A 16,738-nucleotide genomic window follows, 5' to 3' on the forward strand; every position below is an offset into this window, starting at 1 on the left:
TTGATCATAATGGTTCTATAGTTGGAAGGATTATTAATATCTCCACTTTAAAAAAAAGGTATTGCTAGGCTAGTTGTCTAGTCTCTTGAGAATCCTCGCTAAATGATGTTTCGCAAAAAAAAATGTCAATATGTGTGGAAAAAAATTGGTAGCCAATTAAAATCATAAAAGATTTAAATTATTTAAATAAATTTAAATTAAACTAAATACAAACTCATTTAAAAATTTAAGTATAAAAACCAAAAAATTACTAATCATCCACCCATTAGAAACCACCGAAAAAACAAACTGAACAAGTTGTATAGGTTTCAATTTTGATCTCCGCCGTGTTGACAATTCCATAAACTTCCGCCAATTTAACACACCGGTTCCGTCCCTAAATGTTTAAATCCTCCGCCATTTTCCTGCTGTTATCAAGCTTTGCCTGCCATGGAACCCACATTGCTTCCTCTCAATGTCGAGATGACTGCTTTTCACGCAATTTTCTCGGTCCATGTAAGTTCGATTTCTGTCTTTCCAGTCGAAAACAATAATTCCGACAGAATTTTACCTTGGCAATTTGATGAATTTTATCTTTGCCATTTAACGATAATCTAAAACATGTTGATTCTGTTATAGGTAACGGTGAGGTGTGTTCTGTGTTTCAGGGACAGGAATTTTCCTTCAACATACTTAATGTGCCCCCGTCTTGTGAAGGAGGAAATAATTCTTTGAAAAACGTGAAGTTGGAAGGAGACCGGGAGCTAAGAGGCTTGCTCGCAGGCCTGGAGCCCTTAGTTCAACAGGTAGGTGCTAGTGTTGTCAAGCAAATAGTAATGCGCTGAACTTTCCTTATCTCTATCAAATTACACCCAAACTTTTATCAGCATTATGAAATGTTAGACTCTGCCAAAGATGGCGCGAAATCCTCATGAATTTAAATTTGATTCCTGACCATAATCCCAAACTCTTCCCACCTTTCCTTTTCAAAGTGCTTCAAGAAATATGTCCAGAGGGCTGTAAAGAGGGGACTTCCTTTGGCTTGGGTCCCAGCCCTGAAGGGCATCTATTCCCCAAAGATTGCCGAAGACTTTAGTCCTGAGGGGAAGCTGTACTCAAAGATAGCCCGGGACTTGCAACCCACCTCATCCCTTTGAAACTTATGCCACATAGGTGGGACACACCACAGCAAAAAGGTAAGCCTGATGGACACTTTGCCAACCTCATCAGCAAACATTTGACAGGTTGAAGATAGATGCCCTGTGCACAGTGATATAAGTTCCAGCCAAAAATAGCTTTCTATGGCAATAACCTAGGGAAATTAATAACAGATATCCTGGATTGTAGAGCTCCAGTACCAAGATTTGAAAATTTTATCACTACAATCTGATAGATTATAATTTCCGGAACTCTCTTTTCTTTTGAGATAAGATATCTATAAAATATTATTGCTGCCAATTTGCAACTAGCTTTCTGTTTTTTTTTTTTTTTTTTGACAAGATCGGCTGCTATATATTGATTGAAAAAAGGGATAAGGCATGAAGCCATACATAGGTTGCTTCGAAAGCATTACAAATCCAAGGAGAAAGCATGAGGTTCCTGTCCTTGAATTGATTTCTATAACTTCTAGCTAAAAAACATCTATTGCTACTATAAATCCGGACATACTGGTGGCACCAAAACTTGCATTTACAGCACATAGTTAATCAATGTCAATACGACTGATCTTTCTCGCTGTGGAATCCTCTGGGTTCTGGTCTGCTTCCATTGGCTTTGCACTTGAGGATGTTGATTTATCTTTCTGCTTTTTTTCCATGATTTCCCTTAGGATTGCCAGCGATTCCTCAGCGTGAATGCATCTATTGCTGAGTGCGTTGAACTGCTCATGAAGTGAGTGAACTCGGTGGAGAAACAGGTTCATTTCTGTGCGGTATTTGCTGTGTAAAATTCTGAACTGCTCGTCAAATTTGGCTTCCAGGCTCCGGATCTGTTCAGCGTGCCTGGCTTCCATGTTCCGAACTTGATCTTCCAATATCCTTTGTTGAGCTCTGACCTCTTCAAATTCGGCCTGAAGGTCACGGCAATGAAAGCATTGCTCATTACGATCCATCACTTCCTGGGCTTGGGTTCTCTGAGGGCCGATTTCACTGTGGTGGGCAGCTAGCTCCTCTTTGCTGCGGGAGAAGAATAAGAAGGGCCGGATGGTGATGCGCAGGATTGAAGGAAGAATGCTGAAGGTTAGGGAGAGTAAACAAAAGGGGTTCGAGCTAACAGCTCTCGCGTTCTGGGTGAGAGAAGGGCAGTAAAAAAGAGACTGGATGATGGTGCACAAACTTGAAGGGGAGTTGCTGGAGATTATAGAGAAGGACCCAGAGAAGGGCGTGCTAAAGGGGCAAGTTGGAAGGATGAGGGAAGGCCAGCAGAGATGCAGTGAATATAACAGAGGTTGTTGAAAAAATGGCACTGTAGTTCTCACCTTCCCACTGAACCTATTCCTGAAAAACACCACGATAAGGATTAGAGAAGAGATAATCAAAGCAAGGAGTGGCGATACCAGAGGTTGAGTTCGTCTTCGACTCTGGACAGGTGCGCCTTCTTCTTTCCAGCGGAGCTGCTCTTGCTCATAGTAATGTATGACAAGTCTTTGCTTTCCTCTGCCTGTATTTATGGAACGGAACCAACCATGGCCTGAATGCATAGCAGAAATCGGATCCTCAGTATTATTAAGATTTTTTCCTAAATCTCTAAGACGATTCGCTGAAGCAGTGCAATCGCTCTTCCGTCCTTCGCTGAGGTGATTGATTTTTCTCGAGATGTCAGCTATTCTTTGTATCAAGGCCTGAATGAGACTGTTTATGCGCTTTATACTCTCTGTCAGGTGTCCTGGGACTGTTGTAGCCATGCCCGTCACACGCTTGCAAGATCTGCGTGCCTGGGCAATGTCAGGGGAGGCCTGCTTCATGGCAGAGGCTTGAAAAAATCTTTGTGACTGTGCCTCAATGCACCTTCCGGATGTCCAACTGCATTATTCGCATGTTTATCCGCTTCCCCATTGAGCGTGCGGAGGATGTGGCAGAATCTAATTTTTTCAAAGTATTTGGTGAGGAGATTGATGCGTTGGATATGTTGCTGTAGATTACAGTTTGGGGATCTCCGGTGATGGTTCATGAGGCCAATGACTATGGAGGAGTCTCCTAAGACAAGAGCTTTTCTAATCCCCATGTTTTTTAATTGCAACAACCCTTGATACAGTGCGAGAGCCTCTGCATTATTATTTGTTTTTTCCCCCAAACTCCATTCGTAGTTGCAGATTTCTTCTCCTAATTCATCAATAATAACACCTCCTGCGCCTGCTGGTCCTGGGTTGGACTTTGAGGCGCCATCAAAGTATAGAATTGGGCAATTGTTACTCAGGATCCACCTCTTGAATTCCTGGGTTGGAAGTCTAATTTCCCAATCCCTGGTCTGATGTTGATGCTGTCTGTCAGTTCTCTGAATACTCTGTTGATGACCTGAACAAATTAGAATATGCTTGATCATGAGCCTCTCCTCAACTGAATAGTCTGTTGCTTTAATTGTTCCTGAGCATTTGGCTGCCATCGTCTCCTGCGCCAAGAGGTGAGCATTGCTGCATGTCTTCCATACATTGCCCTCTTTGTTTTGAAATATTCTTTTGTTTCTTGTGAGCCAGATTTTCCAAAGAAGATTGTGAGGTATGATATCCCAAGTTCTTTTGACTATCTTGCTCCTTTTATCTTTCCAAGGGCAATTCCTTCTCCAATCTTGGATTGTCTCTGCAATGTCTTGCTGAGGCTGCCATGTTATATTGCCCAAGTTGGACATGATGGTCCAGCATTTCTTCGCGAAGATGCAATCAAGGAATAGATGGTGAATGGTTTCCTCCTTAGAGTAACAATTAGGGCAGATTGAAGGTCCATGTATCCCTCTCTTTCTTAGGTTTTCCGAGGTGAGGATTCTGCCCTTTAACAACAACCAGATGAAAAATTTGACCTTGGGGATGGCCTCAGATTTCCATATTGTTCTCCATTGATTCCAGACAGGGGTCTGATAAGTGTTGTTGCAAATGAATTGATAGCCAGATTTGATGGTATAACTTGAGCCCGTGGGGTCCCATCTAAACCCATCTGCTGCTCCTTTTTTTATGGGGGCTCTATTCTGAAGATTTTTAAGGAGGGCTTGATAGCTTGATTCCAAGTGTGGGGGAATAACTGGAAAGTCCCAGCTAGTCCAAGCTCCAGTATCAGCTTCCCATTTAGAAATTTGGTCCAGCCTCTGTATGCCTTTGCTGTTAAGATAGAGGATGAAGGGAATGGCTTCTTCAACAGTATTTAGAGGTTGGAAACCCATAATTTTATCAGTGGCATAGTTTATACTGCTCCCTTCCCCCGGAATCTTTGAGGTGTTTTGAATGAGAGTGGGGATTGCTTTCTTACAGAGGTGCCATATTTTGGTTGAATCTCTGTTGGGAATATCAGTTTCAAGGAGTCTTTGTCTATTGTCAGAGAGATATTTGCATTCAATGACCTGTTTCCACCAGGCTTTTGGTTCATTAATTAGCCTCCAAGCCATTTTAATCCCAAATGCGAGATTTAGAATTTTAGGGGCTCTGATTCCCAACCCACCTCTATCTGGAGATTGAATTACACTTTTCCAATTGACCAAATTGAATCTATTTTTTTCTTTTTTCCCTCCTTGCCATAAAAAATTGCGGAGGGCGGCTTCCAGCTTATAGTGAAAAGAAGCAGGAGCTTGATAAAGAGTGAATCGGTATAAAGGTAAGGAGGATATACCTGATTTGAGCAGAATTAATCTGCCAGCTGGGTTAAGCCATTGAGTTCCCCATTGCTGAACCTTCCTTTTGACTTTGTCAATTATTTCATTCCAGGTGGTGGCTTTTAGAGAGCCCATGGTGACCGGCATCCCAAGGTAGGTAAAGTGGTCCCAGGTTGCTTTGAAGGCAACTCCAAAGATGTTAGCAATACTGTGGGCTGTTTGATTGGAGATGTTCCATCCATAGATGCAACTTTTTTGGAAGTTAACTTCTCCTCCTGAGCACGCCATAAATTGATCGAGGAGGCTTTTAAAGCGCCTTGCTATTGTTGTGGATGCCCCACCAATAAGCAGAGTGTCGTCAGCAAATTGTGAGTGATTGATATTCTTCACTCCGTTTCCAAACTTGATACCAGAGATGAGGCCAACTCTTCTGTTGTGTTCAAGGATGCTGCTAAAGGATTCAGCCATCAAGATGAAAAGATAGGGGGAAAGAGGACAACCTTGCCTTAGCCCTCTTGAGGATTGAAAAGCATCGCAAGGGCGGTCGTTTATGAGAGGCGAGATCCAGGGGCCAGAGATGCAAGCAGCAATGGTACTAATGAAGTCAAAATTAAATCCCATTTTCCTCAAGACGGCGAACAAGAAGGAGTGTCTTACTCGATCGAAATTTGCAACTAGCTTTCTTGAAGATATGCTTTCACATTTGATCGGTGGAATGGCATTCGTCAATGTGGCTCGTTTAGTTATACAGTATACTATAATTACAATCAAGTGAGCAAAGCTAAACCCTGATGGAGGTGAAAGCCATAACCGTTACTAGAGGCATGTAATTACAAATAGGGCTGGAAGTGTAAAATTTCTGGAACGTTGATCAGATTTGAAATGCATGGCAAGTGTTATTCAACTATAGATGCAACAATTGTAGTCAACTTATGGCTCAACCAATATCATAAGTTTGACTACACAGAATAACTCGCATGTTCTTTGTTTCAGAAATAGATCTTGATATCTGTAAATATAAATCCAGAACTCACCTGCAAGATTCTTGCGAGATAGCTCATATATAGAACGAAGGTAATGCTCTCCAGTAATGTCTGTAGGAAATCAAAGTATGTTTAAAAGCAAATGAACTTATCTTGGAATGGTGCCAAATTGCTATTAGCAAAGGACCAACTCCAAAGAGTTGTATGACTGAAAAAGTAGATATGATCACATAATGGAGTCTAATATCTCTATTTCAGAGTTTTCAGATATACACTGTCCGTAGGTTAATCAATGTCTCAAATGTCCATGGTCTAGAATTTGAATGCTTTCCAAGGTCAATTTAGTTTCTTTCTACATCATGCTAAGCCAATAAATCTAATGGATGCTAAAGCCAAAGCTAAAAGGTTAGATGACATTTCGGTTTTAGTAGGAAAGCTTGATATCTTAGCCCCACCTAGAGCTAGGGTTGAACCTAAGCTAATAAAGTGCTGAGCCAGCCCTTGATCCTTTAGTTGCCATAATGGAAGCAATTAAAAGAATAGAGACAAATTTCACTCATGTTAAATTGTGCAACTAGAGCCAAATTCCACTTTGGACAGCTCATTTGATGGAGATAATTATTGCATTGAATTCCTCTTTTCGAGAGGACCAAAATTGACCTAAGGTTCACTGAAATCAGACAAGGAGAAATATGTTTTTGAAGTGAAGCCCACACATGTGCAATTTGTCAAGGTCGGCTTCACCATCATGTAGGCTCATGAAGCCCAAGAGACAAGTCTTTTGACCCACATTGACTCATATAAATAAGAGTGATCTCAAACCTCATTTGGCACCATCTCAACTCAACAATTCTCGCTCTGCTCATTTGATTGGTTCGTACATCTCATTGGGCAGCTGTCTTTCTCTCACATGTGCAAATTTCAGGAGGCAGTTTGACTGGGTGTTGACTTTTTGTTTCAGCTGAGTTTGACCAGCATTGACCGAGGCTCTTTTGACCAATTGACTGCGATTTTTGGAGGACAATCTCTGTTTGACGAGGCCACACTTTTGACCATTTCACTGTGATTTTTGGAGGACAAGCTCTGTTTGACTAGGCCACATCGACTGGCACAGAGACCGAGGATTTCTGGGCACTTTGACCTACATTGACCTTAGGGTTGACTTCATGTTGACCGAGTTTGACCGCTGATTTGTTGACTATTTTGGGCTGACTTTGACCAACAAGAGAGACTGAGTTCCTCTCTCCTTTGACCGAGATGTTTTGGAAGAGTTTGACTAGGCTTCGACTGCAGTTGACTTTTTGGTTAGGGCAGAATTTGACTGCTGTTGACTGGGGGCAGAATTGTAGATTTGAGTGGGCTATTTTCGACAGTGATATTGGATCATCAAATTGGTAAGTCAATTTTGACTTTGTATTATTGTACTCTCTCTCCACTGAACATTTGATATTTATAATAAGAAGAATTGATTAAGGGTTTTCCCCATCTTGGGGTTTTTCTTTGGCTTGAGCCAAATTCTTGTTTTCTCTTGTCTTGGCTTGACTTCTGCATTTTATTGTTTATGTTCTATCTATAGTCATTGTGTCAGTGTGAATTAATGGTTTATGTGATTGCTATTGGAAACTAAATTGGAATTGACATTGGGCTAATAAACAAACATTGAAATAATTGTTGCAAGCATAAAACATACCATTGTTATCTAAAAGTAACATGGTATCAGAGCCCAGGTGAGGACAAGCCCAAGCAAGAGAAAAAAATCACTAAGATATCTGTTGGACAATGAATATTTGACAAGTCTGCATGGTCTCTAAATCTTACTTCAAGATTGAGGAAAAACTCAATGACAAATTTGACTATCATGCATGAAAGATGACTTTGGACCTGACTTTGGAGGAGCATGAAGTATTGGACCATGTGCAGGGAAAAGTGGTGGAACCTCCCTCAAATGCACCTGTTGTTGCTAGAACAAAGTATAGAAAAGGTGAAGTCAAAGTTAAGAAAATTATAATTGACTCCATTCAAAAGCATTTGGTTGCCTATATTTTTGATTTGGGAACTTCTAAGGAAATGTATGATAAGTTGGTTGGGATGTTCAAAGTGAACAATGCAAATCAAATCCTCTTTCTCAAAAACAAGTTGAAGGATATTGAGATGAATAAAGGGGAGTCTGTCCAATCCTACTTCATGAGAATATCTCAAATCAAGAATGATTTGCTATCTATTGGAGAAGTTATTTCTAACATGTAGCTCATTCTCATTTCTCTTGGAGGTCTTCCAAGACCATGGGATGTATTTGTCACCACCATTCTCAACAATGATAGGATACCTAGTTTCAATGAGTTATTGGCTAGATGCACTCAAAAGGAGACAAGGATGATGGAGAGAGATAAATCCAAAAATGGAAATGAACCTACTACTTTCTCTGCCCATGCAAAGAGGAAGAATGATGTTGGTCCAAGAAGACAGGGTCAAGGATCTAAGAAGGGATTCAAAGGAAGAGGCAAAGGAAGATGCTACAATTGTAACAGGTTCGACCACTATGCTAGAGAGTGCCCTCACAAGAAGAATCCTCCAAGGGATGATAATAACAACAACAACAATTACAAAAGTAATGACAATCAAAGGAACAACATGTATAACAACAAAGGAAAGAAGAATGCTCCAACTGCTTGAGATGGAAATGGTCGAACTCCTAAAATGATAAGAAATGCCAGGTATGATGGAAGTAATGTTGCAGAAAAACAAGATGAGTTTTATCTTATTTCTGCTCTATCTACTGCCTCTCCTCTGAATACTTTGGATCATTGGTTGATTGGTAGTGGAGCCTCAAGGCACTTCACTGGATACAAGGAGGCCCTCTCAAATCTAGTTGAGAAGAAAACAAATATAAAAATTTTACTTGGAGATAATGCTGCCTACCCTGTGAAAGGATAGGAATTGTCACTTTTCACTTGAATCATGGTTGAACCATACATCTACAAGAAGTATTATATGTGCCTGATTTGAAGAAGAACCTGGTGTCTATATTTGCAATGGAAGACAAAGGCTTCAAGGTAGCGTTCATTAATGAAAATGTATGTATTTGGTATAAAACCCTAAAGATGCATTTACTCTCGGATTTAGGGTTCATGGTCTCTATCAAGTTGGTGGAAGTCCTTCGGGAGCTTTGGCAAGTGATACTTTTCTTTGATGTGAGCTATGACACCAGAGATTTGCCCACTTACATTACAAAGCCTTACTTGGCGTAAGGAAGATGATCACATTGATGCCCGACTTTCACATGAACCATGAAGGAGTTTGTTAGGAATGTGCAACTAGGAAACATACAAAGGGACCATTCCCTTCTAGTGAAAGCAAGGCAACTGATATTCTTCAATTGGTCCATTCTGACCTATCTGGTGCCCTACCCGTAACCTCATTCGGAGGATACATACATTATGCAATCTTTGTTGATGACTTCTCACATAAAACATGGATGTATTTCTTGAAGAGGATGAAGTGTTCAAGTGGTTTTGTTCTTTCAAAGCATTGGTGGAAAATCAAACAGGGAAGAAGATCAAGACGTTGAGGATTGACAATGGAACCAAATATGAATAAAATGAATTCAATGACTTTTGCAGAGAGACTCGCATTAAGAGGGAGACAATTGTTCCATACACTCCTGAGCAGAATGGTTTTGCTGAAAGGGAGAATCGAACAATCATGGATGCCACTCGTGCCATGATCTATGATCAAGGTCTATTGAAATTCTTGTGGGGAGAAGCTGCCAACACTATTATATATGTTCAAAATAGGAGCCCTCATCAAGCCTTGGATTTCAAGCCACTCAAGGAAGTCTTCGCTAGTAAAAAACCTAATGTTTCTCATTTCAGAATCTTTGGTTGTCCTGTATATTTTCATGTGTCTAAAGAGAAAATGAATAAGTTGGAAGCTTTCGGGAAGAATGTTATATTTGTCGGCTACAATGAAAATTCAAAGGCATATAGAATTTATGTACTTGGTCAAAGAGATGTGGAAGTAAGCTGAGATGTTACCTTTGATGAAGACACTGCCCTCAAGAAAGCCAGAGATCTCCCCATTTCAAAGAAGGACGATGACGCTTCTACCAAATCACAAGAAGATCCTCCAATGGAAGAGCCTATGCCTGATGTTGATGGCCCAATGGATCCTATTGATCCACCTCCTAGTGATCCCTCTACCTCAAGGAAAATACCATTATGGCTCAAAGATACTCTCGAAGATGCTGAAAGACATACTGCTCCAAGAGGGACATTTCGCGAAAGTAAGAAGCCTAACAGGTATCAAGGGTACTTGGCTGCCATGAGTACTATTGTTCAAGTTGAACCTTGCACGTTCGAAGAAGTCATAAAGCACCAAGTATGGAAATATGTGATGAATGAGGAATATGAATCGATCATGAAGAATGATGTTTGGGACGTGGTGCCTAGACCTAAGGACAAGTTTGTGGTCACCTCAAAATGGCTTTACAAAATTAAACATGGAGTTGATGGAAGTGCTGAAAAATATAAGACCAAGTTCGTAGCTCGTGGCTTCTCTCAAAAGGAAGGAGTGGACTATGATGAAATATTTGCACCGATTGCTTGATATACCACTATCCGATCTATTATTGCTCTTGCTGCCAATCAAGGATGGAGCCTACATCAAATGAACGTCAAGACTACTTTCTTTCATGGCTCACTTAAGGAGGAAGTCTACTTGGAACAACTTTAAGGGTTTGAAGTACAAGATAGAAGGACACATATTTGTTGGCTGAAGAAAGCCCTCTATGGGTTGAAGCAAGCCCCTAGAGCTTGGTACAAAAGGATTGACAGTTATCTCGTGATGCTGGGATTTACTAGAAGCTATGCTGATCCAACCTATATTCCAAGGTTGAAAAGGAAATGCCTCTTATTTTGGTCCTTTATGTTGATGATCTCCTTCTAACTGGTGTAGACCCTCTCATTTATCAATGAAAGAGGGAGTTGACTGCCAAATTTGAGTTGAAGGACCTAGGATTGATGCATTACTTCCTAGGCCTGAAGGTTTGGCAAAAGGCAGGCGAGATTTTCTTTTCTCAAGGAAAATACATTGTGAAGTTGTTAGAAAGATGTGGGATGGTGGAATGCAAGTTTGTGACTACTCCGATGGAACTAAACTTCAAGAAGTTATATGGAAGTGTTGTTGGGCCCGAATTGGCAAATCCTTCTGAATATAGACTTGTGGGGGCCCTGATGTTCTTGGTGAACTCCCGACTGGACATATGCTTCGCTGTAAATACTTGGAGTCAATATATGGTTGAGCCTCATCACGTACATTGGGTTGCTACAAAGAATCTCTTAATATATCTTCGTGGCACTATCAACTATGGATTGAGATACATCGCTGGGAATTTGAGGCTACATGGATATTTTGATGCTGACTGGGTTGGCAGTGTGGTGGATAGAAAGAGCACATCAGGATGTTGCTTCTCTTTGGGATCTGCTTCAATTTCTTGGATGAGAAGAAATTGGTTGCTCTAAGCACCGCCGTGGTCAAATATATTGCAGCTAGTATGCCCTGTTGTGAAGCTATTTGAGCACGTGCTAGATACCACTGTTATTTACTGTGACAATCAGAGTGGGATTCACCTTTTAGAGAATCTCGTGTTTCACGATCGCTCCAAGCATATTGACATCAGGGACCACTTTATCCGGGATATGATATAATGATCTGTACACTGTCGTGGATATTCCACTGGACAGTTCGTCACAACATATCTGATAGTATTATATTAAAAATCTGAGATTCTACACCATTACAATTTTATTTAATTTCTAGATTTGTAAAATTAACTGTAATTAGTGCATGCATGTAAAAGTAAATCAAACAGAAAAGTAGAGAATGACAAAATAAGCTCACACACACATAATACAAAAGTTATGCTCTCTGGGAAACCCTTTCGGGAGAAAACCCAGCTGGAAGGTGAGGTCGCTTTGCTCCCTTTCCTTGTCTAGAAATATGGTTGTATATACAAAGAAGTAATGTTTGTGGCTCGTGAGCTGCTACAGTGCACAAATCCTCTTTGTGTGCTCTACCTCCTATCTCTCTTGGCTATCTTTGCTCAACTATGGAACAAAATGCTCTTGAAAGAATGGAATGCCTCTTCCTCCTAGTGGCTCGGTTATAACGCAGCCCGATAGCCTACTAGTGGTTAAGTTTGACTACATCAACTCTTAATTAGAGTTACAAAATAGACTCTTCTAGAATCTTTTACATCACAAACACGTGGCCAGCCCCTTTTCCATGAATAATGGGGGTTGACGCGACATCCTCCTGAATTATTGGTGTGAAAACAGGAGGGTCAACTTTTGAGTGACATAACTTTTGCATACGGACTCCGATTGACACGATTCTTGCGCTGTTGGACAACTTTCTGTGTGTAGAATAGGATGAAAAGATGTCGCGCTGAAGCGGCAAATTTTTACCCCCAAAAAATGTCGTTTGATGCCTCAAAACGCTTCTAGAAGGTTTCAAATACCATTTCGCCAAACTGGTTCCCGTCGGTAAAAACAGTCCCGTGAGCTAATTCCTCCACTTTTCCCACTCCAAATGCATCGAGATGGATGACAAACAATATAATGATCCAATTCGGATCATACAATAGGGAGAAATAAGGCTCCAACACATCAGGACTGATGAATAGCTTGCGGACATCCTCACGAAGCCCTTGGGGAAGGTCAAGTTCTTAGCCTTCTGAGAGAGACTAGGATTCATGGAAGGACCCTCCCATGAGGGTCCCGCTTGAGTTGGACATTGAGCTCTAGGAGATCCTGGGGGCCTAGGGTACTTCTTGGAGCTATGTGCGACCATAGGGTGAGTGGTTCACCTTCCTCTATACGTGCGCTGTGTACAATGTGAGTGGTTCACCTTCCCCTGTGATACCCCATGATGGTATATGAGAGCATAGGGTGAGTGGTTCACCTTCCCATATGGTGGTTGATATGTGTGTAGGGTGAGTGGTTCACTTCCCCTACGATTGATGACATATGCATAGGATGAGTGGTTCACCTTCTCCTACGGCACATGAGCAGGATGAGTGGTTCACCTTCTCCTGCGGATTTTCCAACATACATCCTATCCATGTAGTCTGAGACTCTTGGGAAGTACCTCTCATTTGGCCAATGAGTTGGGAAAAGAGGATAGGGACCATAGCACTACAGATGGACGCATCGTGTATTGCCATACTCCCTATGTCTAGGATGCATGATGTTCAACAACTTGATCGCTCAGGATCAAGTCAGATTGGGGTTCTACCCCTGGTTATGTGGACTGACTTTTGTTAGTGGAGAGTGGCAAGGTCTTGTGACTCACTCTCGATCGATTCTTCTTATTATCTATAACAATCTTCAATGGGGATGAGACGAGATACAGAGATAGTACATGATGACGAGATTGCATGATGATTGATGGTCAGATATTTGCAGGTGGAATTGTCCCTAGTTGAGAGGGAGTGTAAAATTGTGCAACTAGGGCTACATTCCACTTTGGAAAACTCATTTGATGGGGTTTTTTATTGCATTGCGAAATTGACCTAAGGTTCACTGAAATCGGACAAGGAGAAATATGTTTTTGAAGTGAATCCCACACATGTGCAATTTGTCAAGGTCGACCTCACCATCATGTAGGTTCATGAAGCCCAAGAGACATGTCTTTTGACCCACATTGACACATATAATTAAGAGTGACCTCAAACCTCACTTGGCACCATCTCAACTCAACAATTCCCTCTCTCCTCATCTGATTGGTTTGTACATCTCATTGGGTTGCTGTCTTTCTCTCACATGTGGAGATTTTAGGAGGTAGTTTGATTGGGCATTGACTTTTTGTTTTAGCTGAGTTTGACCATCGTTGATCGAGGCTCTTTTGACCAGATTTGATTGTGATTTTTGGAGGACAATCTCTGTTTGACCAGGCCGCATTGACTGGCACAAAAATCGAGGATTTCTGGGCATTTTGACTTGTGTTTATTGCAAGCCTATTTGATCGCATGGTTGACTTCAGGTTGACCGAGTTTGACTGCTGATTTGTTGACTGTTTTGGGTTGATTTTGACCAACAAGAGAGGTCGAGTTCCTCTCTCCATTGACCAAGCTGTTTTGGAAGATTTTGACCAACTTTGACTGCTGTTGACTTTCTAGTTAGGGCAAAATTTGACTGTTATTGATTAACGGCATAATTGCAGATTTCACTAGGCTATTTTGGACAGTGATATTGGATCATCAAATTGGCAAGTCAATTTTGACTTTGACTTTGTATTATTGTACTCTCTCTTTGCTGAACATTTGATATTTATAATAAGAAGAATTGATCAATGGTTTTACCAATCTTGGGATTTTTCCCTGGCTTGAGCCAAATTCTTGTGTTCTCTTGTCTTGGCTTGTCCTTTGCATTTTATTGTTTATGTTCTATCTATAATTACTGTCAATGTGAATTAATGGTTTATGTGATTGCCATTGGAAACTAAATTGGAATTGACATTGGGCTAATAAATGGACATTGAAATAATTGTTGCAAGCATAAAACATACCATTGTTATCTAAAATTAACAACTCAACAAATTAATGCATTGGAAAATTGGTTTCTGTAAATGGAAAGAAATTAACAACAAAATGGATTCCCCTAGAAATAAGAGATATCATGGCCCTCTACATAATCAATGATTTCTTGCACCATTGGAACCAATCACTGTGGTTAACCAGCTCCTCCAATTGGGCGCAAATAGTTTGATTTAATGAAGAGGAAGTCAACAAATCAAAAAATATCACCATGAGTCATGTGCTAGTTCAAAACAATCTCAACCACCTACAAGATCAAGGGGAATAACACATCTCAAGAATAAAATGATGATATATGAGGATGAGCACCTCAACATGTGGGCACTAAGATTAGCACTCCATCAAAATACCATGGTCCTCCTCCAAATAATACATCTCCATTGTGTAAGTATTCAAGGGAAACCAAGTGCTCTAGTAGTGGAGGTCCCATGTGGTCAAGAGGAGGATGAACTATCTTAGATAGTCATATCAACATGAAAATATGTTCCTGGAGGTTAATGCTCCCTCAAAAACTATGGTATATGCATCTGATAATGAGAAATAATCACCAAAAGCATATTATGAGCTAGGGCGCTTACACTAGGAGGGTGTAACCCCATTAAACTATCAATAAACCCCATTAAACTATCAATAATCACCTCCAAACCACAAGAAGAAAGGTCAATAGACTAAACACTCTCCAATAAATGATATAGCATAAAGTGTGCCATCGTCAAATGAAATATAGCCCAATGTGGTAGAAGATATCATCATCTAGGGAAAATGTGTGATCAATCTCATCTAACCATCTCTCATTGGAGAATAATCAACTAAAGTGTTCATATCATATATCAATTGTAGCATCATACAACTGGAAATACATCAGATTGTCATTGGTGCTCCTGCCAAACTCGAGGGGCATAAGAAAATATCTCTAGACTCTAGTAGGATTAGGGTTAGATTTCTCTTTCTTAATAATTACTTGTGAATTATGTTGGCTTCTTTGACTTATTTCATCAAGCAATTACCAAATTATGTGCGCATGAAGATCGCAAATACACAAGACACAAGATGTAGGCACTCTGCCAAGGCAAAACCCCTATCTAGGGGAAAATCCAGTCAAAAATATCTTCCTTCAATAGTTTTCCTTGGGACTCTTCAACCTAGACAAAGACCTCCTCCACACCAAGCCAACCTCTCCATCTTCGATGTAGTAGCAGCGGCACTTCAACCCTAGCAACTTTGACTTGGCAGCTTCTGACATCAGCAGCAACTTCGACTTGGTAGCTTTTGGGATCAGCAACAACTTCGATTTTGACAAGGAGAGTTCGATCTCCTAAACTAGCCCACACGAGAGAGAGAGAGAGAGGGAGAGAGAGAGAGAGAGAGAGGGAGAGAGAGAGAGAGAGATACGAAAACTTCGATTTTGTCCTTTCCTTCCTTCTTGACCAAACCCACACTCCTTTTAGCCTCCTTCTTCCTTCACGCTTTGTTAATTTTAGGTATGTTCTATGCTTAGAGCAATTTATTTCAATTTTCACAGTTAGTTCAATATCTTTTCCAGATTAGCAATCGCATCAACATTAAAGTAAATTGCAGATAGAACATAAACATAGATCACAGAAGACAAGCCAAGACAAGAGGACACAAGATGTGGCACTAGCCAAGGACAAACCCCAATGTGGGGAACCCTTGATCAATTCTTCTTATATGTTCTTCAATAGTTTAGCAGAGAGAGAGAGAGAGAGAGAGAGAGAGATAGTACATGTACAACAAAAGTCAACATTTTGACTTATCTAAATAAGAGCATAGGTCATCTCTAAGAAGATGATACACGAGGCAGTTGAACTCGGTTGAAGACATGCTGCTTCAACTGATTCTCCAAGGTGACTCCATCGCCTTGCTGCACCTATCGTTGTGCTGCTCCTCATCATCATGTTGCACCTCATCGTGCTGCACCATGCTGCTCCCATCATCACTATGCTGCATCTCATCATGCTTCACCAATCATGACTGTACCATGTACTTGCTGCACCAAGTATCATTGCTGTCCCAAGTACTATTGCTGCACCTTGCTGCACTATGTACTTGTTGTCCCGTTTGCTTGCTGTACTAAGCACCATTGCCTAGCTGTCCCATTTGGCATGCTGTACTAAGCACCATTGCCTAGCTGTCCCATTTGGCATGCTGTACCTTGCTGCTGTCCTAATGAGTTTGCAGCACCATGCTTTTGCTGCTGTCCCATTGTAGCCTTTGCTGCCATGTCATAGCTACTGTCCCAATTGTGCCTTTGCTGCCATGTCATAGCTACTGTCCCAATTGTGCCTTTGCTGCCATGTCATAGCTGCTGTCCTATTGTGCCTTTGCTGCCATGTCATAGCTGCTGTCCTCTTTGCTGCCATGTCACCAT

General features: G+C 41.0%; 1 protein-coding gene across 6 annotated transcripts in view; it reads left to right on the top strand.

Annotated features, from left to right (window-relative positions):
• Positions 1 to 280: 280 nt before the first annotated feature.
• Positions 281 to 16,738, top strand: part of LOC149241820 (zinc ion binding protein) — a 426,994-nt gene continuing 410,536 nt past the window's right edge. For all 6 annotated transcript variants that reach the window (XR_016246597.1, XM_089374060.1, XM_089374061.1 and 3 more), the window contains exons 1-2: positions 281 to 495; positions 648 to 785. Coding sequence is in view for 5 of the 6 variants with exons in the window: in XM_089374060.1 (XP_089230186.1) it covers positions 430 to 495; positions 648 to 785 (204 nt within the window). In the remaining variant the exon portion in view is untranslated. The remainder of the gene's footprint in view (positions 496 to 647; positions 786 to 16,738) is intronic.

The sequence above is a fragment of the Pinus tabuliformis genome, chromosome 8, assembly GCF_031772625.1.
Source record: "Pinus tabuliformis cultivar Carrire ecotype Pingquan chromosome 8, CPIR1, whole genome shotgun sequence".
NCBI classification, from domain to species: domain Eukaryota; kingdom Viridiplantae; phylum Streptophyta; class Pinopsida; order Pinales; family Pinaceae; genus Pinus; species Pinus tabuliformis.